Source organism: Urtica dioica, chromosome 12 (assembly GCF_054948205.1).
Source record: "Urtica dioica subsp. dioica isolate 48M chromosome 12, U.dioica_male_clone48M_v1_H2, whole genome shotgun sequence".
Lineage (NCBI taxonomy): Eukaryota > Viridiplantae > Streptophyta > Magnoliopsida > Rosales > Urticaceae > Urtica > Urtica dioica.
The window spans coordinates 8528704-8552641 of NC_142767.1; the positions used below are offsets into that span (position 1 = coordinate 8528704).

Here is a 23938-nt window from a genome sequence, read left to right on the forward strand (position 1 = left end):
TCGGGACAAAAAAAATTAATAGGCTTAATTATAATTATTAAAAAAAAAATAATGCATATTAATAAATATAATAGGTACACTAATAATGTTACAAAACTGTCGCAGCTCAAATGGTCAAGGCTTATGGGAAAAGTCGGCAGGGTCCTAAGTTTGAATTCCAGGTTGGACGAAAATTTGTATTTTTTTTTAATACAACAAACAACAGCGTTTTTAAGAGAAAAGTCTAAAAAAATATTCATTAACAAGTCTTCTTTCATCTTCAATGTTAAAATAACTCCAAATAACAACCATATACTTTTTTTTCTTTTCTAGTTTCTCATTTCAACTCTTCTCTTTTCTTGTTTATCATTAACAAGGTAAATGTTTAATATATAATTCATATGTGCATTGCTCATTTTGTATTTTTATTATTAGAGTTCTCTAATCTTTTAATGCATACTATATGTTTGATGAAAGTCCCAAATGAGTTTTTTTTCCTCTAATCATTTGGTATTGATTTTTTTGATGAGTATAGATATGGAGAGATATTTCAAAAGAAAAGTAGACTCAACAACGACATTAATAGAAGAACACGCTAAGAGTGCAAAGAAGAGAAGTGGAGATTTGGAGGTCAACATAGAAGAGCTCGCTACCGATCCGGGGTTAAGGATTCCGATTTTGAATTATCATCCTAATGTCCAAGATGACGTGCATAGAAGGTATATGCTAAAAGGTGATTATCAAGGATATCGGAGATGCTTTGTTTTCTATTCTAGTTGACGAGTCTCGTGACATCTCAATGAAAGAACAAATAGCTATTGTGTTGCGTTATGTAGATAAAAAAAGGGTGTGTAATTGAAAGATTTGTGGGTCTTGAACACGTCTAAGCACCGTGGCTACATCACTTAAGGCGGTAATTGATAGATTTTTCTCTAGATATGGTTTGAGCATAACTAGTCTACGGGGACAAGGTTATGATGGAGCTAGTAACATGCAAGGAGAGTTCAACGGTTTAAAAACACTTATTTTGAAGGAGAATCCAAGCGCATATTACATCCATTGTTTTGCTCATCAACTTCAAGGTGTATCATTTAGTCTACCGACTATTGACATTAGCATTGATTTTGCCGGTTGCGACTGCTAGCGTTGAAAGAGTGTTTTCTGGAATGCATCTCGTGAAGACCAAGTTACGCAATCGTATTGGAGATCAGTGGTTGAACGACAGTTTAATTATTTATGTTGAGAAAGAAATTTTTTATTGTATTGATAATGAAGTCATTATAGATCGTTTTGATAAATTTAAAACCCGTTGTGGAAATATGTAATATTTTTATCGAATTCGATATTTTTATTATATATTATGTATATTTAATTTTGTTTAATTTTTTTTTTTTGGTCCCCCTTGAATTCAGTTCCTGGCTCCGCCACCACTGGGCACAATCATCATTCTTTTGTATTTGTGTGGTGTTTGCCCGCGTGGAAAACAAGAAACGTTGTTTTTGGCATTAGCATCTGGGGAGAAAATAATAGAGAAAGTGTAGATTGTATTAAATAATAAGTTGCTCATTAGAATTAAACAAGATTTGTACATAATTAATTAGAACACTATTCTTTTTTCTCTATTATTTATCTTGAGTTTGTTGTCTTCCACTTCCCTACAAATGCATGTCTTTTGTAATTGTAAAAACCATTCACTTCATAAAATGACGTCTACGTTTTCTCACCTATTTTCTCTTCATAGCTCTCTCCAACTTTCTTTCCTTTAGTTGTTAGTGTTCAAAGTAATTTCGGTTACGATTGTTACTTCGATATTAATAACATGTTACCAACACAATCACTCTTCTCTTCTCAACTATCAATAAGTTCAACACATGTATAATACTAAGAACACTAAATTTCTTACTGACTATTATATATTATTATATAACAACATATATACACACGAATTTCTATCACTTTATGTTAATATGATGTGATTTACAATATATTAACTTCATTAATGTATAACATCATATTATTATGCACAGAAAAGCTCTGCCACCTTATAGTAAAGTGATGTGAACTTGAGGCTCTGCTACCTTATATCAAAATGATATTATTTGAAAATTTATTTTAACTGCTTTATTATTAATACCTATCTATTCAACTCATTTTAACTATACAAAAATCCCAAATTTGCTTCTACCTCACATGTATGTTTTTCTCACTCTAAATATTATTTATCAATTTGCTCACAAACTGTCTCGTTTGATACTAGCCTGTATTGCCTATACAAATGCTAGTGTATAGGATTTGACTTTAATTACAAATAAGATTAGTATGACATTAAAAGTGATTATAGTAAACAATAACGATGAGCATCAAAGAAGATGTAAATGTGCAAGTATTATAGTGACATATTTAATTATAATGTCTATTAATAATAAAATAGTTAAAATAAATTTGCAGAAAAATCATTTTGCTATAAGGTGGCAGAGCCTCTCGTGTAGGAGAAAAATTGAAATGAATTAAAAATAATATTAAATGTAGTTCACATCATTTTATTATAAGGTGGCAGAGCCTTCATGATACATTGTAAATCACATTATATTACTATAAAGTAACAAAACTTCCTTTGTATAATAATATGGTGTTATACAATAATAAATACTTGTACGAGTTTTAATGTTTAGAGTATTATAGTTGTGTTAAACTCACTGTTTGAGGAGAAAAAATGATTTATTATGAAAACTGAAACATCAATCACTACTACAAAAAATACTTTTAGAAGCGACTGGTATAAAAGACGCGTCTTCTTCTTCCTCGAACCAGAACAAAAAAAACCCGAATCTCCTTGGAAGCTCCGCCACCACCACCGCCACCCCACCTCCGACTCTCTGGTGAGTATTTGAAGCTCCTCCGCCGGTGTCTCCACAACCACCGTCCCTCCCTCTCTCTTTTGTTTTTTTTTTCTTTTTGTTTTTTTTTTTTTCACAACCACCACTCTGTGCCACCACCGAGCCTCCACCACCCACAACCACCGAGCCTACACCAACCACAACCACGAACCACCACCACTACACCACCACAAAACCGCCCTCCCTACCACCACCACCACCTATCCGACAATGCTCCAGTGAGTTTCTACCTCTCTCTCTGTCTATCTCTAATTTTTATTTTTTTCACAGCCTCGCCTCAGTCTCCGATCTCCGTCGTCGCAGTCCGAGCCTCGCAGCCTCGTCCCGCCTCTAAGCCTCGATAGTGCCCCGGTAAGCCTCTAACTTTCTCTCTCTCTCTCTGGTCAGTCCTTCGCTCGATATACCCGGAACTCGTCGACAACGCTGTCTAAACAGCCCCGCCTTCGCAGCCCCGTTGAGCTTCGCGTCCATGTCGTTCCCCGTCGGCCGAACAACCCCCCCCCCCCCCCCCCCCCCCCCCCCCCCCCCCCCCTCATAGCTCCGCGTCGAGGCTGGATCTTCATCAACAGCTCAAGTCGCGACGCCCGCGCATGACGAAGAGGTGTCAGAACTACGGGGAGCAGTGAGAGACCTACCTAATGCGTACGATGCCTTTTATAGGCATAATGCCGGAGCGATCAACCCGGAGCTTGCATCGAGGGTGAGCCAGATTGCGAGCCGCTACGAGTCACCGTCATCGAGCTCCCTACGTATATCTGAACGCACCCCCGAGGCACGGAGACGACCATCTGAGGATCCTCCATCTTCACCGAGAGACTTTGGTAGAGGTCATAGCCACGACCCTGATGACCCCGGATTTGGACCAGCAAGAAGACGAGAACGAGGAGGCACTCCAAACGTTAATCGCGGTCATTAGTATATGCATTTATATTTTTTATTATGTTATTCAGACTATTTTTATTTTGTCTAAATTTATTATTAAACTTATTACTATATATTTTGTTATAAATACAACTTTTGATTCATGTTTTTGAAAATTAAATTAAATGAAATCTGCTAATTTTAAATAGAGTCATAAAATATGTTTAAATTAAAAATAGAATTAATTCCTTTTTTACCCCCTGGACTGGTACCTCGATTACATTTCACCCCTGGACTCGGAAATGTTGCAGAACTAATCTCAGAACTTAGACACGTGTTACAACTTGCCACTTCCGTCAGTATTTGGACGTTAAGTTTAACTTTTTGATGACGTGGCGATATTCTAAATACTTTTATTATTTAAATATTATTATCAGATTAAATAATTAAATATTTCTATCTCTCTCTCTCTCTCTCTCTCTCTCTCTCTCTTTCCTTTCTTCTTCTTTTCTTCTCTGCATTTTTTTCTTTTCTTCAATAATGAACAAAACTCATCAAACAATTCGAGTTTAATCACAACCTCAACAATCAAAACCAACCTGAATCCATAGAAACATCACAAAAATCCGAAAAGCCCCAAATTTCAACAAGCCAACTGAGTCTCAGTCGGTCTTATATAAGCACCATCCCAAAAAAAGAAAAAAAATAATACGCGAATATATTCAAACTCTGATCGAAGTCAAATCTGACAAGCCAACTGAGTCTCAGTCGGTCTTGAATCTCGATCTCTAATGGCGTCGAAGCTTCTCTTTCTCAACTGTCTCTCTTCCCGCCAAGATTACTCGGTACAATTTTTTTCAGCAGCAAGACATTTGTTCAGCAGATGTTTGCCAACTGTCTCAGTCGGTCTCAAGTCGATTCACAGGGACGATTGATTTTCTGTTTGGCTCTCGGCTATTCGCTGGTCTGGAAGTGAAGCTCACTGACTCAGTACAATTTTTTTTCAGCAGCAAGACATTTGTTCGTTTCTTCGATTCAGTAAGTAAAGTTTTTCATTTTTTTTATTAGGTTTTTCGCTGTTGGATTTCGTTGTTCTCAAAATTTTTTGCCACTACTTTGGACCGAAATCATAATCACAAATTTGGCAGGGAAATTCAGAACAAAAATGTCGTACTTCCTAAACGACGATCTCGAATACGTCGTAGATGACTACTTCGATTTCGAAGCAGACGGTTTCTACGACGATGTATCGCTCGAGAACGAGGAAGACTCCGATTTCGATGACTTTTTCAGCAAGACAGTTGCCAATCGTCCCGACTGAGACTGAAACACAAAAAAAATTTCAGCAGCAGGTTTTCTGGTTTCTTGTTTGCTTTCGATCAGACCGACTGAGACTCAGTTGGCTTGTTGGAATTTGGGGCTTTTCATATTTTTGTGATGTTTTTATGGATTCAGGTTGGTTTTGATTGTTGAGGTTGTGATTAAACTCGAATTGTTTGATGAGTTTTGTTCATTATTGAAGAAAAGAAAAAAATGCAGAGAAGAAAAGAAGAAGAAGAAGAAAGGAAAGAGAGAGAGAGGAGAGAGAGATAGAAATATTTAATTATTTAATCTGATAATAATATTTAAATATTAAAAGTATTTAGAATATTGCCACGTCATCAAAAAGTTAAACTTAACGTCCAAATACTGACGGAAGTGGCAAGTTGTAACACGTGTTTAAGTTCTGAGATTAGTTTTGCAACATTTCCGAGTCCAATAGGTGAAATGAAATCGAGGTACGAGTCCAGGGGGTAAAAAATGAATTAATTCTTAAAAAAAATAATAAACAACAACATTAAAGCGATAATCCGCTTCTAATATCGCTTCTAAATATTTCTCGCGAAATGGCGGGAAGAGTTTAGAAGCGACATTCCGCTTCTAATATCGCTTCTAAACTCTTCCTGCCATTTCGCGGGAACCATTTATGGTGTTGAATTTTTTTACTTAGAAGCGACCTTAGAGAAGACAAGTCGCTTTTAAAAATGTCGCTTCCAATTTGTAGAAGTGACTGATCTTTAGAACCGGCTTTGTCGCTTCTAAAAAGTCCATTAGAAGCGATCTATTGGTCCTTGAAAATGACTTTTGTCGCTTCTGAAGGCTTTTTTTGTAGTAGTGAATTAAAACCAAAAATATTTTGAACACTAACAACTAAAGGCAAAAAATTTAGAGAGAGAACTACGGGGAGAAAATGAGCGAAAAATTGTAGATGAAATTTTATTAAATAGACGATTTTTTACAATTATACGAGACATAAATTTATAGAGAAATTAAAGACAACAAAATCAAGATAAATAATCAATATATCACCAATAATAGAGAGAAAAGAATAGTGCAGTAATTAATTATTAACAAATCTTGTTTTAGTTCTAATGAACAAATTATTATTCATACGATCTACACTTTTTCTATCCATGCTATTTTTTGTTGTCTAAAATTATTAGTATTTAAAGTGTTCTTCGTTTTAATTGTTGGCTTGATTTTCATAACAATATATCCATGTATTACTAATGAGTCCACGTTAGAAAGGACAGGTAAACAAAAAGAAGCAATTAACATGACTCTCTCGTCTCTATTTGCAGCTCTATGAGATTATATTATATCTCTCTCTCTCTCTCTCACAAAGAAAGTCATAAACTCATAAGCCTAAAAAAAAAACTCCCACAAGCTTATCAGCCTCAAACCACACGACTACCATCGAACACCACGTGCAGTCTCATGCCTTCCACAAGAAAGCGTTTCTCTCCTTTCCCTTTCGATGTTTATTAATAATTAAATTGCTGTGGAACAAAATACTCAATTTTTGCCCTCTCAAAGCCCATCTATCCTCTTTTTGGCTGTGTGTGTGAGCGACAAAGGTGGTTTTGTTTGTAGAGACAGAGATAAAAGAAAATGGGTTGGAAGAGTGAATTGAGAGAGTTGAAGCCTCTGTTCCACTTGTTGTTGCCTTTGTGCTTTCATTGGATCGCCGAAGAAATGACTGTTTCTGTGCTTGTTGACGTCACCACAAACGCTCTTTGCCCTTCTCAATCCACTTGCCCTCAAGCCATTTACATCAATGGCATCCAACAAACGGTATTCTTTACATCTCTGTCAATAAGTACAAAGTGATTAGGGACATAATTTAGTACTCTAGTAATTTGTTCTGGTTAATTGATGTTTGTTTAGGGGAAGGAAAAGTGAATTCCTTCATTGAGAAAGCCCTGTGCTTTCTTCTTGTTGAAAAAGGAAAATAAATAAGTTTCTAATCTATACTATTATTTTTTCGAAGTCAAATCATAACAACATATGTTGAATATTTCTGAGTCTAACAAGGGAAAACATGTGTTAGGTGGGGTATGAAGCTCTGTATTATTCTAGAGATTTTTTCCGGACCATTATTGCTGTCTCTTAATTAGTCTTATCCAATATTGTTGAAAGAAACTCTCTGTCGCGATCGACTGGCTCTTTGATTAATTGCTTGAAAGTTTGATGCAGTGTTGCTATCAGTTTGTTTTTTATTTTTAACTTTTTGCAAGGAGCAATATTAATCAAATGGCATTTTTTAAAAGGCCCCACTGATAGTGATGGAAAGCAACTTAAGATTAATAAATAGGAATATATATATATATATATATATATATATATATATATATATATATTAAAATAAAAAATGTTGATGTTGTTTTTTTTAATAATATTTGTTTGTCTATTGTTGGGATTTGGTAGATAGATATACATATACGTACGTACATCTCTTGTCCCTTGTCTCCAAATTTTTTTTTTTTTTTTTTTTGTGGTTTGGTATTTTGTTATGGGATTAGCGGAATAGCTAGGAAGTGTGCAAATCTTAATTTCAAATAATAATTAAGCACACTTATCATCAACCCCACACCCATGTTTTATCTATAACAACTCTCACTAGCTGAATTGACATAGAAAAATACATATCTACTACAAAATTTCATAATCATGAATAATATGAGGAGGTATTTATAGACCACCAGATTGTAATTAATCACATTCATTAGAAGATTGGAAAGTCAGGGACCTGGGAGGTGGTAATAATAATAATAAGAAAGGTGTTATGATAAATAATTCAAGGTCTAAAAGCATAGCAATTCATTATTTAAAAAAAAAAAAAAAGCATATCAATTCGAAAATAAAGAATTATTTATTTATTATATTTTTGTGGAATTCAATATTTTGTTGTAGGTTGTTGGAGTTTTCAAAATGGTGGTGCTTCCACTTCTTGGACAGCTTGCTGATGAGAATGGACGAAAGCCACTGCTCATTCTTACTGTCTCAACAACCATAATCCCTTTTGGTATATCTCTTATTTGTAAAAAACAACTTGATGTATGTTATGAAAATACTTGATTTTTAGTTGGCCAATTGTGCAGCATTACTAGCGTGGAACAAATCGAAGGAATTCGTGTACGCTTACTACGTCCTCAGAACGATTTCTTACATCATAAGTCAAGGAAGCATCTTCTGCATCGCTGTTGCTTACACTGTAAGTTAACTGCCTCGCCTCGCTACTTACCAGCACGCGATTCAAATAATGTTATTTGTAACCGACACTTTGGTGTTTCCACGACACTTTACAGGCAGACGTGGTTAGAGAGAACAAGAGAGCCGCGGTGTTTGGATGGATCACCGGTCTCTTCTCGGCGTCACATGTTCTCGGGAATGCCTTGGCTCGTTTCCTTCCCGTTGCCTACATTTTTGAGGTAACAGAAACTTCTTGTGTTTTATTTTTTTTTTATTCACATTTTTTTTCTTTCGTTTTTTTAAACTCCCCAATGTTTCTCAGGTTTCCATAGCTCTTTTGATCTTCTGTCCGGTTTATATGCAAGTGTTTCTTGTCGAGACGGTCAGACCGACTCCAAAGAGCAACGTGGACTCGAATTGGCTATCGTGGACAGTCATGGTTGTGCATAAGAGATTCAAATCAATGAGAGACTCCGCGGCGTTGGTTGTTAGGAGGTGATTTATTTATTTTTTTTCTTTGCATTTTGTAGCCTTTTTTCTTGGATTATATCATATTATACTAAAACGATAGCCGAGTAATTCATTTTTTCTTTTTGAAAAATTCAGTCCAACTTTGAGGAGTATTTCTCTGGTTTCTTTCTTCTACGAGTTGGGGATGTCGGGCATTAGCAGCGTTCTTTTAGTGAGTTTTCTTGGCCACCCTAGTCATTGTATAAAACGGTTGACAATGATAGCTTGAAAGTCTTGGTCAAATTTGTTGTGCAGTACTATCTCAAGGCAGCTTTTGGGTTTGACAAGAATCAATTCTCGGAGATCTTGATGATGGTCGGGGTCGGTTCCATAGCCTCTCAGGTACGCTTTTTCTTCATGGACCCTGATTTTTCGTCAAGCTTTCGATTTCTTTGTGTTGAAACAATGGCATTGAGATCTCTTTTTCGTGGATCATTGACCAGATGTTGCTGCTTCCATTAATGAACCCGTTGGTCGGAGAGAAAGTGATATTGTGCATAGCCTTACTTGCTTCCATTGCTTACGTAAGCGAATCTTATCATTTCCGCTTCTTATTTACATCTTCCTATGAGAATATGATGTAAAAAGAAATCTAACTGTTCTTCTGTTTTATTATTTTTGCTTTTTTCTCGTTAGGCATTGCTCTATGGCTTGGCTTGGGCATCCTGGGTTAGTACTTTTGGCTCTACTTTATCCATTTGATATGATATGGTTTGGTTTGTGTTTCTGTCTTCTTATCTCCAAAATATATCTTCAGATTTCATTATTTTCATGGAACAATAACAAAAATAATTCTTGATAATAACTTTTGAAAAATATCCAGGTTCCGTATTTTAGCGCCTCATTTGGAGTCATCTATGTTCTTGTGAAACCAGCTGTAAGTAAATGTCACGGTTTGATTAATTTATAGTTATTTATTTATTACTTTATATTAAACAACATTTTGGACATCGAACCACGGTGGATCAAATAATTTCACACTTAAATTCATCCCACGCAGACTTACGCAATCATCTCAAAAGGTTCAAGCTCAGCCAACCAGGTTAGTGTAGTGATTAGTAATTAGGTCTCCAAGTTATAATAAATTTTCATACAAATTTATTTAATTTTCTTATGGGTCTATCTTTGAACAGGGAAAGGCACAGGGATTTGTAGCTGGTGTGCAGTCTATAGCAAGCCTTCTATCGCCACTTGCGATGAGCCCTCTAACTTGTCAGTCTTCTAATCCTCACCTATATTAACGAGCACTTAATTAATGTTTATGTATCTTTATTTCTTCCTCATCATTGCTAACATTGTTTGAAATGTGTAAATGATATTATATGGTCAGCATGGTTTATATCAGATGATGCGCCTTTCAACTGCAAAGGGTTTAGCATAGTCCTTGCATCAATAAGCATGGTTAGTCAACTACTCTTCATATAAATTATTATATAATATATTAAATTATTATGGAATATCATTTTTGTTGTTGTTTTTCTCAGGTGGTAGCGTTCTGTTATGCTTGCCTGATAGAAACCGACGCAATGTCGAGCAACGAACTAGAGGAAGATGTTGAAAGGCCTCTTCTAAGTTGAAAGAGTTAGTAAGAAGCCAAAAGAAAGCAAATTAGAAATAGATATTGATCATTTTTTTTTTTTGGTTTTATCATAAGTATAGTGTTATTTGGTGACGTTAAATTGAATATATGAGATCTCTTGTAATGATCAATTGTACGAGGAAATGAACTTGGCATATCATTTTCTGGCTATATTCTTATGAAAAACTTTCCAATTTTTGCCCAAGTTTGTTTTATGACCGAAGCTTGACAAATTATTGGCTAATCATAATGTACGTTCCAAGAAGTAAGGTCATCAGCATACATTGCTAATATTGAGCCTTCCTTCCTTCCGTTAAGGACCGGAACTTCCGACCAGTGATGAGTTTTCCCTTGGCCTATTCATTCCCTTGGTGTGAAAGAAGCTAAATTAAATCTCCTCTTTCAAAACGGGAAAATTAGCATATCTGAATACAAATTAAAGCCACTTGTCAAATTTTTTCTACAGATTTTTGGAAGTCTTAGTTTGAATTTCTATTGATTAATCAAGAGTTTTGTAAAATGGAATAATTAATATTGCATTTACCTCTTTATACACATAGAATGTAAAGAACTGTACCATCATTTATATATTATCACTATTTTCTTTACTATTATATATTATTTTCATTGTTATCTTTTAGAAAAATATATTATTCTAATGGATATAGTTATTGAATAGAAAGATGTTTGTACAAAATATAAAAATTAGAGCATCTCCAACCCACTCTATTATGGAGCGGGAGGTGACAAAATGAGGTTAGATTTGCTCTAACTCAACCTCATTTTTCACTCCATTATGGAGCGGGTGAATAGAGAAACTCCAAATAAGGAGTTTCTCTATTCATTCCACTCCATTTTGGAGTGAGATTATAATCATATAAAAATAATTTAATTAATTACAAAATGACCCCAAACTTAATGTATTTTAATATTTTACATGTAGTTATATTAATTTATCACAAAATCATTTTATATTATTCTAATTTGGTATGAACATTGATCAAAATTCATTAAAGTATATAGCATATATAAAAATTAAGACTTAAAAAAATAAATTGCTAGCGCATAATACATTACAAAGTAATTTAAATGCTATATGTAATGTGTCTTTATTTTTTTAAAAATATTACTTTGTATTTATTGGAGAGTCACATAATTATTTTAAATTTATATAATATGTATAAAATTGTTAGCATGATTGGATACAAAAGATACAAGTTAAATATATATGGACTATAATTTGATAACTAGGAAGTTAAAATGATTAAAATAATAGAAAAACATAAGGATTATGATTTAAATTCAAAGCCCAAATGAATACAGACTAACTCTTAACAGCTCTGTTAACACTGCTACCACCACCTCCAACCTTTCTGACCCCAACCCATGTTCGAGAATAGAGAAAACTCGTTGACCAGAGATAGCAACGTCTCGAGCATCCTCAGGTGCATCAGAAATGCAAAAATTTTGTGCTGCTTACCTATTCAAACAACATTGGTTAGTATTTAAGCAAAAAAAAAAAAATGAACGATATGGATTCCATCTCGACGCCCTCTTCCTAGAAATCTAACTTCAATGTGTGTTCTAGATAAGTGAAGATCGGTGAAGATTAGGAATCTAGAGAGTAAATGGTGGCAGAGAAAATAAACTATGAAGGCTAATTATATTTATTGTGACAATTAAAATACTAACTATTAATGTTAATATTATTTATCGTTTGATTAATTGGACAAGAACTTGAAAATTAATTATACCATTAATAAAATCTATAGCTAAGATTGAGTTAACAAATTTTAAATTAATGGAAAAAATTTAATATTACTAACTATTATCGTAAATATTATTTACAATGAGCATTAAAGTTATTAACTATTATCGTAAATATTAAATGATCATTAAAATTATTAAAGTTAACTAGAATTATTATAGTTAACTAGAGTATCATCTGGTAAAATATGTGTGATAAATCATAAAACACAAAATTGACTATAAAAAAAAAAGGAAAAATGGTATGAACTAGCAAATCTCAAATTATTACTTTTGCAAAATAGCCATAGTTTCATTTGTTTGGTAAAATAGCCATCTCTCAAAAACTTTAATCCAGGATTAAATTAGACTTAGGGTACCCGCGCTTCCACGCCCGCCCCGTGCGGCTGTAGAACTCCTCCGCCCCGTTGAACGCCTCGAGGTCCTCCACGATCTCGCGCTTCGTCGCCGGGTCCATCGCCAACGTGTCGAAGCTCGCCGGGTGCTGGAACGCCACGTGGCTCCAGTAGGCCCCGCCCCCGCCGTTGGTGTAGAGCCGCCGCTGCCGGTTGCGCGCCCTGAAGGCGATCCGGTTCCGCCGCCGCCGTCGGAGCGATCGGGAACATCGCGAGCATCGAGGACGCAAGAATCGCGTCGCCGAAGAAAGAGATGTTTCGGTTCTGCTTCAGATCCTCGTTTCGGTTCTGCTTCAGATCTGTTGGATTTCCAAATTGTCATTAAATTTAATCATGCCTCGATTAATTTTAATCCAGCCATCATAAACCTTACATTCTGTCTTTATAGTTCGTTGAGATTAAATTTAATCCAACCTAGATTAAGTTGGCTAGTTTGCTTATAGTTGACAAACTATGGCTATTTTGCAAAAGCTTAAGGTATGTTTGGTTATCAATTCAAAAACTGTTTTTGAGTTTTCAAGAAGTGAAAATAGGAAACAAAACTGGAAAATGTGTTTGGTAAGGTGTTTTCGGAAAAAAAAATTTAAAAAATTTTGAAGTTGTTTTGTAAAAAAGGTAAAGAAAACTGAAAACAAATAAAAGGTGTTTTTGGAAAAAAAATTCTTCTCTTCTCTCCTCATTCTTCTCATCTTCTCTTTTCATTCTTTCAAAAACAAAAATGAAAACTATACCAAACATTTTTTTTTTCAGTTTTTTCACTTTCTCAAAAACAAAAATGAAAACTGTACCAAACAGTTTTTTGAAAACAACTGAAAAATAATTTTTCAGTACAACTACAAAAATTAGGAAATAGAAAACAAAAACTTTTTGAGTTAACTACCAAACAACCCCTTAAGTTCTATTTGACTATATAGCCGCTTCACCCGAAAAAAAATAAGTTTATACATACGTCTTTAGTTTTTGGACAAAAATATCTTTGAAGGCTACGAATCATGACCACATCAACAGAAATTTGCAAACAAAATTGCTACGCTTTCAATGAAATTTTTCCTAATAAAAATAAAAAATACACACATTAATGTAAGTTTTATCCAAAATTTGACACATTCCCATTATAATTAACCCGTGTTACAAAAATCTATAATAAACCCAATTTTGTGATTTTATGACGCATATTTTAGTATTTACCAAATTTCTGACATGAAAGAAAAAAAAATGAAAAAGAGAAAACACGAGCAGATTTGAGCAGACTTTGTGAAGAGATTGAGCGTGAGGCGGGAGATAGGATTTAGAAAGAGAGGCAAGTCCTCCATGAAACCATAGAGAGTTAGCTTAGCTACCTATAATCATGGAAGCTCTCACCAACTCGACCTCCGTAATCACAGCCAAACACATGTCCTCTTCCAAACTTCAAAAATCCAAAACCCAACTTCTTCGAATTCCCACCTCAATCCTCCAGTTTCCCATTTCCACGAACAAAAACAGTCCATTAAATCTCTCTTCTTCTTCTTATTATTCTCTCACTCACTGTGTCTCTCCCGCCACGTCATCAACAGCGACTTCGACGAGTTCTTCGTCGGAAAAGCGTCACTGGATAGTTTTGATGGAGGCTCCTCCGAAACAGAGTCTCGGTTCGAGAGAGGAGGTCGTAGATTACTACGTCAAGACGCTCGAGACAGTTCTGGGCAGGTGGGTCCCACCAAGATTCTATATTTGGTAGTGCTGTTGTTGACTGAATTGTGGGTTTTGAGTGTTGCAGTGAAAAGGAGGCTCAGATGTGTATTTACGACGCTTCTTTGGGGACCCACTTTGGGTTTTGCTGTGATATTGATGAACACGTTTCTCTTCAGCTCTCTCGTATGTTATGTTACCTTATCTTCTTTTTCTATGTTTTCTCTTTGAAGCTTTTATCAAATACTAAACATGAATGACATGAAATGGGATAGTTTTACCTTGAGAGTTTATTCTAAATGTTCATAGTTTAATACTTGATATCATATTGAAGTTTTTATTTGTACCTTTTTTTTGGTAGGTTTACCTGGGGTCTTATCGGTTAGGCTCGACCCAGATTTTCAGTCGGCGACAAAGAATTATGATCCAACGAGTGTTGAGCCACGATATAAATCTGGTCAAGAATCTGGACCTAGATTTTTGTTCCCATTAGGGACTACGAAACACTGGCTCGTTTTGATGGACAAGCCGGGAATTGGGGTTGTTTCAAAGGCACAGATGGTTGATCATTATGCCCAGACACTAGCCAAGGCTTTGGGGAAGTTAGTATTTGAAGGCAAATGGATTTTTTCGGTTCTTTCTTAATCTATTTTGTTCTCTTTACTTACCTCGAGATTGGTATGTAACTTGTGTAGTGAAAAGGACGCTCAAATGTGCATATACCACGTTTCTTGGCAGTCTAACTTCGGGTTTTGCTGTGAGCTTGACGAGGATTGTGCGAGGGAATTGGCGGGTTAGTTTCATTTCCGTCGTGTGGTTTCTGTCTTTTAACAACAACAGTGATAAGTAAAATTATGATAATTTGTAGGCGTTCCCGGTGTTCTGTGTGTCCAGCCGGATGAAAATTTTGAATCCGAGTATAAAGATTATGGAGGTAAGGCGAGAAAGCAATCGATCCCTTGTTATTATCTTGTCTAGTGTTATAAAAAATGTTAAACATACTTCTCTAGTTTGGCTTCTGTTTTTTTTTTTTTTTTTTTTTTTTTTATATATATATATATATATTTGTTTGTGTCTTGAAGTTGGTGATTTCAGTAATGCATTTTACATTTATTCGGCTAAAGAAAAGTAGATTGTTGCAGACCATGCTGAGTTTACTAGACTCGGTTTCTTATGAAACAAAGACATGTTTTTGTTTGAAGTAAACTATAAATTATAACTTTCCCAGACTATTCATTTCTGTTTATTGCTTACAACTTGCTGCCACTCTTTTCTTGTATGTTGTAAATCCTAATATATTTTTGTTTTGTTCACTCATGTTTTTTAGGTAGTAATGTGCAAAGTTCAATAAATTCTTCAGGAGCAAATGAAGCCCCTCTAAAAACCAAAAAACTATTTGTTACAGGTTTGTTGCAACTTCAATTTTACTTCCGTTGCGTTTTGAAACGTTAAATCATGGTTTTGATGCGGACAATATTTATGAAGTTAACAATTACTTTGAGAATTTATTTGACAATCAATTTTCCGCAACAGGTTTGTCGTTCTACACATCCGAGAAAACCTTGCGTACTGCCTTTGAAGGTTTTGGCGAGCTTGTCGAAGGTATGCTCTCTCTCTCTCTCTCTCTCTCTCTCTCTCTCTCTCTCTCTCTCTCTCTTATATTCCCTTGTCTTTCGAAACACATTGCATCTCACCCGACAACTTGCTTTTCCTGGAACAGTTAGAATAATCATGGACAAGATTTCAAAACGATCAAAAGGCTATGCTTTCATAGAATATACCACCGAGGAGGCTGCCAGTGAAGCTCGTAAAGAAATGAACGGAAAGGTAAACTTGACTGACGCATTATAAAGCTTTTTCAGTGCTTGGATTAATCGACATTATTTCCACAGATCATCAATGGTTGGATGATAGTGGTTGATGCTGCAAAGCCAAAGAGAAATCCTCCCAGAGACATGAGCGCCCGAGTTAGATACTCTTGACTAGAAATCCTATATTAGGGCTAATCATGTCAAGTTTATCTGTGGCTAAAAATACAATTTCTGGTCCTCCAGCCCTTTTTTTTTATAAATACAAACAGAGTAGCTTGTCATTCGACCACAATTCTGTTACTGATGTAATATCAAGGTTAACAAAACGGCTGCTAAATAGTGTCTTCACTATAATTACCAATCATTGTTGAGCACTGTACAGAATTTCAGGACACCCTTTGCTCTTCCCATTACAAGATTGAAGTGAATTGAAAACAAACTAGGATTTGCATTATAAAGATTTCCTGAAGTGAACATACAGATTTGAAGGTCGCTTAGGATGTAATGCCCTACTCATCCACAGTTTCTATAACAATGCATAAGCGAGCAAAAATCAACCTTCTTCGCCGAACTCATTTGTAAATCTTTCGTGAACTTCGAGATCCGCTTTGCTCACAGTTGGCTTTTGTCTTGAAAGTACCTTCACAAAATCTCCGCGTTTTATGCTCCGTGGCATGACCTGAGCTCACAATTTATTTATCGCACATCGCAATATGTGACATATATGTTACTTTCTTAGTTATACCATGAAATAATCCACATTTAACATATTTTCCAGGATATTATACGAAAGTTTATTCAGTGAACTTGTTTCTGTAATAAAAGAATCCATGTAATCAAATACCTGAGGACCATGACCTTGCTTATCAAGCTCATTCAGTGTTATCTTAATAGCTCCTTGTTTAGTAGGTTTGCAAGGTACCCAATTTCCATTAGACCTCTTTCTAAAGAATTCTGCGTTTTTTATTTTACGCACAGGCTCAAATAGCACATCCTTGACCTGGAAAAAAAGGAAGACTAATAAATACCAGTCAAACGTCATAACAAGTAATATCCATACTAGTCAAATTAAGGCATCTAGACCACAACTCACACAGACAGCAATGTCTGAACCAGAGAATCCTTCGGTGTTTTGTGCCAAATACTCGAAATGAGTTTCAGATAGTTTATGAGGAGTATCTCCAAGATGTACCTGAACCAAGAAACCATAAATTTACTCACAACTGAAAAGTATAACTTGCTTGATGATTTGAAAAGATATTGGTTGTACCACTCTGATATCTTAGGCTATGTTTTGGAAACCAGATTTTACGACTGAAAATTAAAACTTGAATGAGGATATGAGGAAAATCAAAATTCTGCATTGTGCTTGCAAATTAAGGAAATTTTGAGGGAAAGAGAATGGAATCCTTCAATTCCCTACATTTACTATTTTTTTTATTACTATTATAGATTTTTACCATGAAATCTCAATTTCACTTATACACTCTACCTTAAATTTTCCACAATCCAAACAACACAAGGAAGATACAAACGGATTCTCATTGCTTTTCCTCTGATATTTCAGGTACCAAAAATACCCATAGATATTTTTTTTTTCCCAGAATGAATAGATTGTTACCTTGAACATATGTTGCCTTGCCTTGACATCTGGTAGTGGGATGTAAATCCGCTTATCAAAACGCCGGCGAATGGCCTGCATATGCACTTTGCATTTGCATTAGCCTAAACCTCAAACCAAGATAATCAACAAACTTCTTTCTGCATCAAGAAATCACCGATCAACAAGATCAGAAGGGGTTAGATCACCTCACCTGATCGAGAGAATACGGAGTGTTTGTGGCTGCAAGAATCAGAACTTTATGATCGTCACTCCCAACACCCTGAGATGCAGAAACAGTGGAATCATTGTAATAAAGTAAAACAAGGGTCATTTTTACCAACTTATTATATTTTATGATATTATATATGTACATAGTTCCAAGAAGAGGAATAAGGGATCATCAACTATTTATACCTGCATCTGCACGAGAAGTTCGGTCTTGATTCGACGAGATGCTTCACTCTCATTGCCTTCACCGCGTTGGCCAGTCAAGGAATCTATTTCATCAATAAATATTATAGAAGGAGCGTTATCACGAGCCATTTGGAAAAGATTAGAAACTAGCTTTTCACTCTCCCCCATCCATTTCGAAACAAGATCCGACGAAGACACACTGCAGCATAACATAGTGCTTGTCAGTTTACCAGACAGTCATGTGTGGACAGAAAGGTAAAACTACACACGAACATTTTGGATGTTCAAACAGATACGAGAGAAAAATAACAACAATACCTGAAGAAGGTTGAATCAGCTTCAGTCGCAACAGCCTTTGCCAAATAAGACTTCCCTGTTCCAGGTGGACCATATAACAGAAATGCCCTCCATGGCCGTCTCTTTCCTAACCAAATAAATACAGCTACATCAAAAAGCTAAACAGACTTTTTGAGTACGATGTCAATATTTGTGCATATTATTCATAACAGAGACAGTAATCTGGGACTATTAGAAAAACTGAAACGTCGCTTTTAACATATTATCGTTTCTCTTGAGCAAAAAAAAAAAAAAAATTATCGTTTGAACACCAAAAAATAAAGCTTATTGTTACGTTTCGGTGACATATCCATAATCTCAATAAAAGTATAAATCTGGCCAAGTAGACCATAGGGCAGGAAGTTGCCTAAATGAGCTAATGCAAACTCTACGACCACAAACTAAAATGAGCAAACCCGAGAGCATTCATAAGCGGACTCTATCTCAGTAGAGCAGGAAAACAAAGCTAAAGAGAAACCCATTAGAACTAACCTGTGAAAAACTGTGGGAACTTAACGGGCAATATAACAGCCTCTTGCAAAGCCTGCTTGGCGCTCTCAAGCCCCGCCACATCACTCCATTTCACGTTCGGCTTTTCCCTCATTATCACAGAATCAAGCCCGGCCCTGAGCTTCGCTTGCTCCGCGTCTTCCCCGCCATTATTCGGCCCCGTCCTATTGGGCCCGGATCGTCCGCTGTCAAGCTCAGCCCTGAGCTCCTCCGCTCTCCTCAAGTACTCGCCGAACTTCTGGGTTATTGCTTCCTTAATCTTCGGGTTCCTCTCGTACTTCAAGTGGGTTCTGAAGTACTCTAACGAGTGCATATAAAGTTCGAATGCTTTGCTGTAGTTTCCTTCATTATCCTCTTTAACTGCTCTTTTAGCGTAATCTATTGCTTGTTCCTTTAAGTTAGTATACATCTTTTTATAGTGAGAATGGCATGAAATGAACAAACCCAATGAAAGGCACGCAATTTATGCACTTGCTTGAGCTATCTGGGGTTCCGTGTATAGTATAACCTGAGAACTTTATAGAAAAGATACGAGTTTTAGAAACCCATATATATATATATATATATATATATATATATATATATATATATAGGGTTGCTTTTAGGAGAGAAATAAAATATAAGAACAGCTAATCCTGATGTATTCGGATATCGATCTCGTCAAAGATTAAGCAACAGAAATCTCAAACACAAATACAGACCTTCGGTTGGAGATCGAAGATGGAGAGTCAGAGGAGGTGAAAACCAGAGAACGGCTTGGCTTTGAATATTTCTGGTGCTTCTGAAGAAAGCGAGAGGTTTCTGGTTTCTATGAGCAGAAGTGACGTTGGAGCCAACTTAGTAAAAGAATCACCACGACATTGAAAATTAAAAATTTCATTAATTTTATGTAAGAATGCATTTAAGTATTCTAAATATAGGCATTTTTTTGGGATATTTGGGAAAGTATGTGTTGAAGGTGGGAATATTTAAGTTTCTAAAGAGTAGAAGGTTTTAATTTGGAAATTATGTAAATTTTGATAAAAATGTCATTGACACATATATCAGACAAAAATGTCATTGACACACATACATTTTGACAAAAATGTCCTTGACACACATATCAGACAAAAATGTCCTTGACACACTTACAAATCCTTAAAAAAGTTATCTCTTTCCATTATTATGTTAAAGTATGTCTCGTTTCCATCTCGTTTCTAAAAATTCAAAACTTCAAAATTCAAACTCTATTCAAACGTATGTTCTCGACAATTTTGTAATCCGCATAGCTCGTCTCTCGTATGGGCCATCGTCTTTGCTGCATCTAGATCACGTGAAGATTCAAATTAAAAAAAGGTAAATTTGTTGAACTTCTTTTATATTACATTTAATCAATATTTTGAACAGTTTTGTGATGCACGAGAGAAGTTTTAATTACTTTTGAACTGATTTTTGAAAATTTGATGAACACTTGAAAATTGGGTTTTAATTTGGCATGCGGTGCACTGCGGTGGGCTGTTGTGTCCTGAAGTGTCCTGCAATCGCTTGTTGCGCCCTGCGGTTTATTGCAGTGGCCAACATCACCTTACGATCTAATGTGATGTCATGCGGTGGCCCGCAGTGCCTTGCGGTGTGCTGCATTGCAAAATACCTTGCAACGCCTTATGATTGGGTGCGGTGAAATGTACCTTGGATTTCAGTTATATAATGGCGAGAATATATCCTGGTTTCAGCAATTTCCCAAAAACTTTCATACATATCCAGCCAATTTACATACATATTTTCAAATAAGCCAAAAACTAAAAAAAATATCCATTCACGAACAGACCTAAACACGAAATTCACCCAAATACAAATATACATTCACAAAATTTGAACCAAAACAAGAATGAAACTTAATTTTCAACCTAAATCACTCAATACACTTATATTATGACTAAAATAATAAACTAATTCATACGAGTTCAACAAAAACAAACAAAAATCATACAAAACTCAAAACGTTTAACCTGAACCATTAAGCTCGAGATTTATGAAAAAAAACACTTACTTGAGAGATGACGATGGTCAAAGGAGAGCATGCGAGATTGAAAATTGCGAGAGTTCATGCATGCGCTCGGACGTGATGGTGACGGCCGTAGGTGAAGGACGCGGTAGGATGGGCTCGGACGTGAGAGAGAAAGAGAGAAATGAAAAGAGACAATTTGTGATTTAGAGCATAATAAATGGAAATCTATATGTCAAGGCATTTTTGTCAAAATGCACATAGTTTTCAAATTTACACTCTTAACCCTTTAGAAACCCAATATTCTCACCTTCAACAAATACTTTTCCAAATTACCTTTTTTTTTCTCCTCAATATCCCTTGGAAGTTTACAATTTTATGGTTGTGGCATCTTAGTCTCTAATTTGTATTTTGAGCACAAATGAATGATTTTATAACATTTTTGTCCTTAAAATATATTTACGAACTATAATAATATATAGAAATAAAATTTAAACTTGAAATACATAAATCATTACTAAAAACTATGCTATTTAGCATGTTTGAGAACTACTGTTCATATACTATATTATAAATTTGAAAACAAATGATGAAATGTTTTGGTGCAATTTACTTGAAAAATTGTCTTCCGTCGGATATGTGAGTATAGAAAAACAGGATTTGGTGCAATTTTTTTTTTTTTTTTTTTTTAAATCGGCATTTCAATCTTTGAATTTTTCTTATTCTGAGTTGGTTTGGAGTGTGATAGTTTCTACTTTAATATTGATGAAAATGTGGGAAAGAAACAAGAGGGTCGGGTCAATCAAAGTACAAAATATATATAACAATGAATGAAAAAACACTAATTTAACAATCACTAGATAATTAAAAGGAAGATGTGGTTGATTGATTTTAAAATGCATAGTACTATGCAACATTTGAATATAATTCAATGAATGATGTGCTATTATTTTTTATTAAATAAACTTACCAGAAGAGAAAAATCATTTAATATTTGGGACTTACTTAAACATTAGCTAGGTACATAAATCATAAAAATTAATACCATTAAAAGTACAATATATATTCAAACAAAAAACATATTGCACATACAAGTTAACAAGCATTAGAAAATTAATTTTCATACCACAAATTTTAATTAGAATGAACGAAAATAATCTTAATAGAATGAAAATTATTTTGTTCTAGAATAATAATTTTAGAATTAATAAAGCTAATTTAATAGTATAAAATGCTAGCTATATATTATAAAATATTGTAATAATAAAGTTTTATATTTGAAGTTTTACTATTCATTTACTTTATATTAGAGTGAGGAATATAGTTGGATTATATATAATTAAACTCTATTTTAGAGAGCGTCGAAGATGCCTTTTACCGCAATGTGTAAAATATACAAAATAGAATATAATAGAAAATTAAGAGTGTATGAATCATTAATCTAGGGCTGAAATTGTCAATTAGAACCAAGTTGATAAATTACACCTAGTGTTATTTTCAATGGAGTGGCATGTCATGCTAACATGCGCTATTAAAATAAAATTCTTTCGAAATCTCTTTCGTGGCAACTAGTATATAATATTGGATTAAACACAAACCATCAGAATTCTACTAGCTAATAATGCCGGTCTTACTTAAACAATTGAGTATGGACGTCATCTGTGAGTGTCCGGTATTAAAATAAGACTCTTGGAAATATATGAAAGATCTTCTTCGAGAGAGTGATATGGTATCAAAAGGCACCCCAAGAACTATACGATATACGGTAAAGATTTTTGTCCCGATTCACACGACTCATGATTGTCTAATAAAAAGCCTAAACACTGTTTAAAATTGTACAGCAGTGTATGGATAGTTAAAAATCGTGAGTAGTATCAGATAGCATCACTCATACGCAACCTAACTTCAACAGTTGTGTACTATAATTAATTTACCAAGGTTCAATATGTAACGTCACATGACGTAGTTTTTTTAGGGTATTTAATGGATTAATCTACTTATTAAAATACAAATATAATTTTGAGATCGATCTAAGCATATGGCCTATTTGGATTTTATGTTAAAATTCTAGCATAACTTCTATTTTTTTTATGTAGGACAAAGCATTAAGCTATTTAAAACTGTATTTTTTTAATGTAGTTTTTTTTTCGTCTTTTTCTCTCATGCTCTCGTATAGTAAGCGTTGCGACTTGCGAGCCAACCAACACTCGTCGGTCCCACATTACCTATGAGTCAAATGAGACCCCAAAAATTCAACGCCGAACTTTGTTGCTCCAAATATAAGTTTGCCTCGTCGATAGGCAAAAAAATGCTCCATAGATGTATCTACGGTATACGATGCGGTGGGTGAAGGAGACTAACATGACGATGCCGGATCTTTCAACGAGAGTTTAGATTGCTATCCTAATATATTCAAATTACAAAAATACTCGCACAAAGCTGAGTTAAACTTTAAAGGGCAATTTGCCACAACCCGAAAAGTTTACGGGTCACCAGTGCGAAAAATTGTATAAGAAAATAGGATACCCATGTAAATTTAAATTTAGATAACTTACGAGTTTATAATAGAAAAAACAAATCACTAAATCACCCATTGGGTTTAGGCAAAGTTTTAGTTTTGCACGTACGTTTTTAAAACTCCAAGTTTACCCTTACATTTATGATTTTATAAATGACTATACCATGTTTAATTTTTTTTCTTCAATATTTGAAGGTTAAAATAAATACTTAATGATCAGATGAAAGTAGGTCAGCACCTCAAAAAAAAAAAAAAAAAACTCCCCTTAAAAACATAATGATGTGTTAGTAACTTTTATTTATTAATATATAGGTTACTTGAAAAACTTACTTAAATTATGATGAAAATTAATTTTTGAGATATAAGATTACTGTTTATTGTTTGTTCTCTTATTTTATATTAAGATTTACAAATTTTGCCCCCTAAATTTTTTGTGCATATTTGCCCCTTCTAATTTATCTTTGTCCCTGACTGCAACATTAATGAGTTTGTTGCAATGGTTTGTATTTAATAATAAATTTATGATAAAATATAGTGTAATAGAATAGAAAAAGCTTGTATGTCCCCCTAATTTTTTTGTGCATATTAACC

At 34.7% G+C, this 23938-nt stretch overlaps 3 protein-coding genes across 6 annotated transcripts; 2 read left to right on the forward strand and 1 right to left on the reverse strand.

The window, feature by feature from the left end:
- The first annotated feature begins 6322 nt into the window (after positions 1-6322).
- On the forward strand, positions 6323-10509 carry LOC149378927 (uncharacterized). 2 transcript variants are annotated; one of them, XM_089604538.1, is made up of 14 exons: positions 6323-6851; positions 7971-8082; positions 8159-8271; positions 8366-8488; positions 8572-8744; positions 8856-8931; positions 9015-9101; positions 9203-9283; positions 9396-9428; positions 9583-9636; positions 9760-9801; positions 9893-9971; positions 10090-10160; positions 10244-10509. In XM_089604538.1, the coding sequence occupies exons 1-14, from the start codon at positions 6669-6671 to the stop codon at positions 10334-10336; spliced, it is 1320 nt and encodes a 439-aa protein (XP_089460664.1). In that variant the 5' UTR covers positions 6323-6668; the 3' UTR covers positions 10337-10509. The 2 variants fall into 2 exon arrangements, with proteins under 2 accessions (XP_089460664.1, XP_089460666.1); XM_089604540.1 differs by lacking the exon at positions 6323-6851 and adding an exon at positions 7844-7859.
- Positions 10510-13673: 3164 nt separating this feature from the next.
- LOC149378928 (RNA-binding (RRM/RBD/RNP motifs) family protein) lies at positions 13674-16273 on the forward strand. The gene is made up of 9 exons (XM_089602916.1): positions 13674-14189; positions 14260-14357; positions 14533-14773; positions 14867-14964; positions 15040-15105; positions 15499-15576; positions 15705-15773; positions 15892-15998; positions 16064-16273. The coding sequence occupies exons 1-9, from the start codon at positions 13849-13851 to the stop codon at positions 16151-16153; spliced, it is 1188 nt and encodes a 395-aa protein (XP_089459042.1). The 5' UTR covers positions 13674-13848; the 3' UTR covers positions 16154-16273.
- Positions 16274-16406: 133 nt separating this feature from the next.
- Positions 16407-19729, reverse strand: LOC149378929 (protein SUPPRESSOR OF K(+) TRANSPORT GROWTH DEFECT 1-like). Of its 3 annotated transcripts, none has more exons than XM_089602914.1 (9): positions 19547-19729; positions 18828-19353; positions 18318-18423; positions 18000-18198; positions 17797-17865; positions 17604-17678; positions 17076-17174; positions 16827-16982; positions 16407-16661 (listed from the first exon to the last, which is right to left on the reverse strand). In XM_089602914.1, exons 2-9 carry the CDS (start codon positions 19252-19254, stop codon positions 16536-16538), a joined length of 1257 nt encoding a protein of 418 aa, XP_089459040.1. In that variant the 5' UTR covers positions 19255-19353; positions 19547-19729; the 3' UTR covers positions 16407-16535. The 3 variants fall into 3 exon arrangements, with proteins under 3 accessions (XP_089459040.1, XP_089459039.1, XP_089459041.1); XM_089602913.1 differs by having other exon boundaries at positions 18828-19360; positions 19547-19725; XM_089602915.1 differs by lacking the exon at positions 17076-17174 and having other exon boundaries at positions 18828-19360; positions 19547-19726.
- Positions 19730-23938: the final 4209 nt, after the last annotated feature.

Coding starts and splice junctions, on each gene's coding strand:
- LOC149378927 (XM_089604538.1), top strand. CDS start 6,669: ATGGGTTGGAAGAGTGAATTGAGAGAGTTGAAGCCTCTGTTCCACTTG. Junction 6,852..7,970: donor TCAATGGCATCCAACAAACG/GTATTCTTTACA, acceptor ATTTTGTTGTAG/GTTGTTGGAGTTTTCAAAAT. Junction 8,083..8,158: donor AACAACCATAATCCCTTTTG/GTATATCTCTTA, acceptor CCAATTGTGCAG/CATTACTAGCGTGGAACAAA.
- LOC149378928 (XM_089602916.1), top strand. CDS start 13,849: ATGGAAGCTCTCACCAACTCGACCTCCGTAATCACAGCCAAACACATG. Junction 14,358..14,532: donor CGTTTCTCTTCAGCTCTCTC/GTATGTTATGTT, acceptor TTTTTTTGGTAG/GTTTACCTGGGGTCTTATCG. Junction 15,999..16,063: donor GTAAAGAAATGAACGGAAAG/GTAAACTTGACT, acceptor TTATTTCCACAG/ATCATCAATGGTTGGATGAT.
- LOC149378929 (XM_089602914.1), bottom strand. CDS start 19,254: ATGTATACTAACTTAAAGGAACAAGCAATAGATTACGCTAAAAGAGCA. Junction 18,424..18,827: donor GTTCCCACAGTTTTTCACAG/GTTAGTTCTAAT, acceptor TTATTTGGTTAG/GAAAGAGACGGCCATGGAGG. Junction 17,679..17,796: donor CTCCGTATTCTCTCGATCAG/GTGAGGTGATCT, acceptor GTGCATATGCAG/GCCATTCGCCGGCGTTTTGA.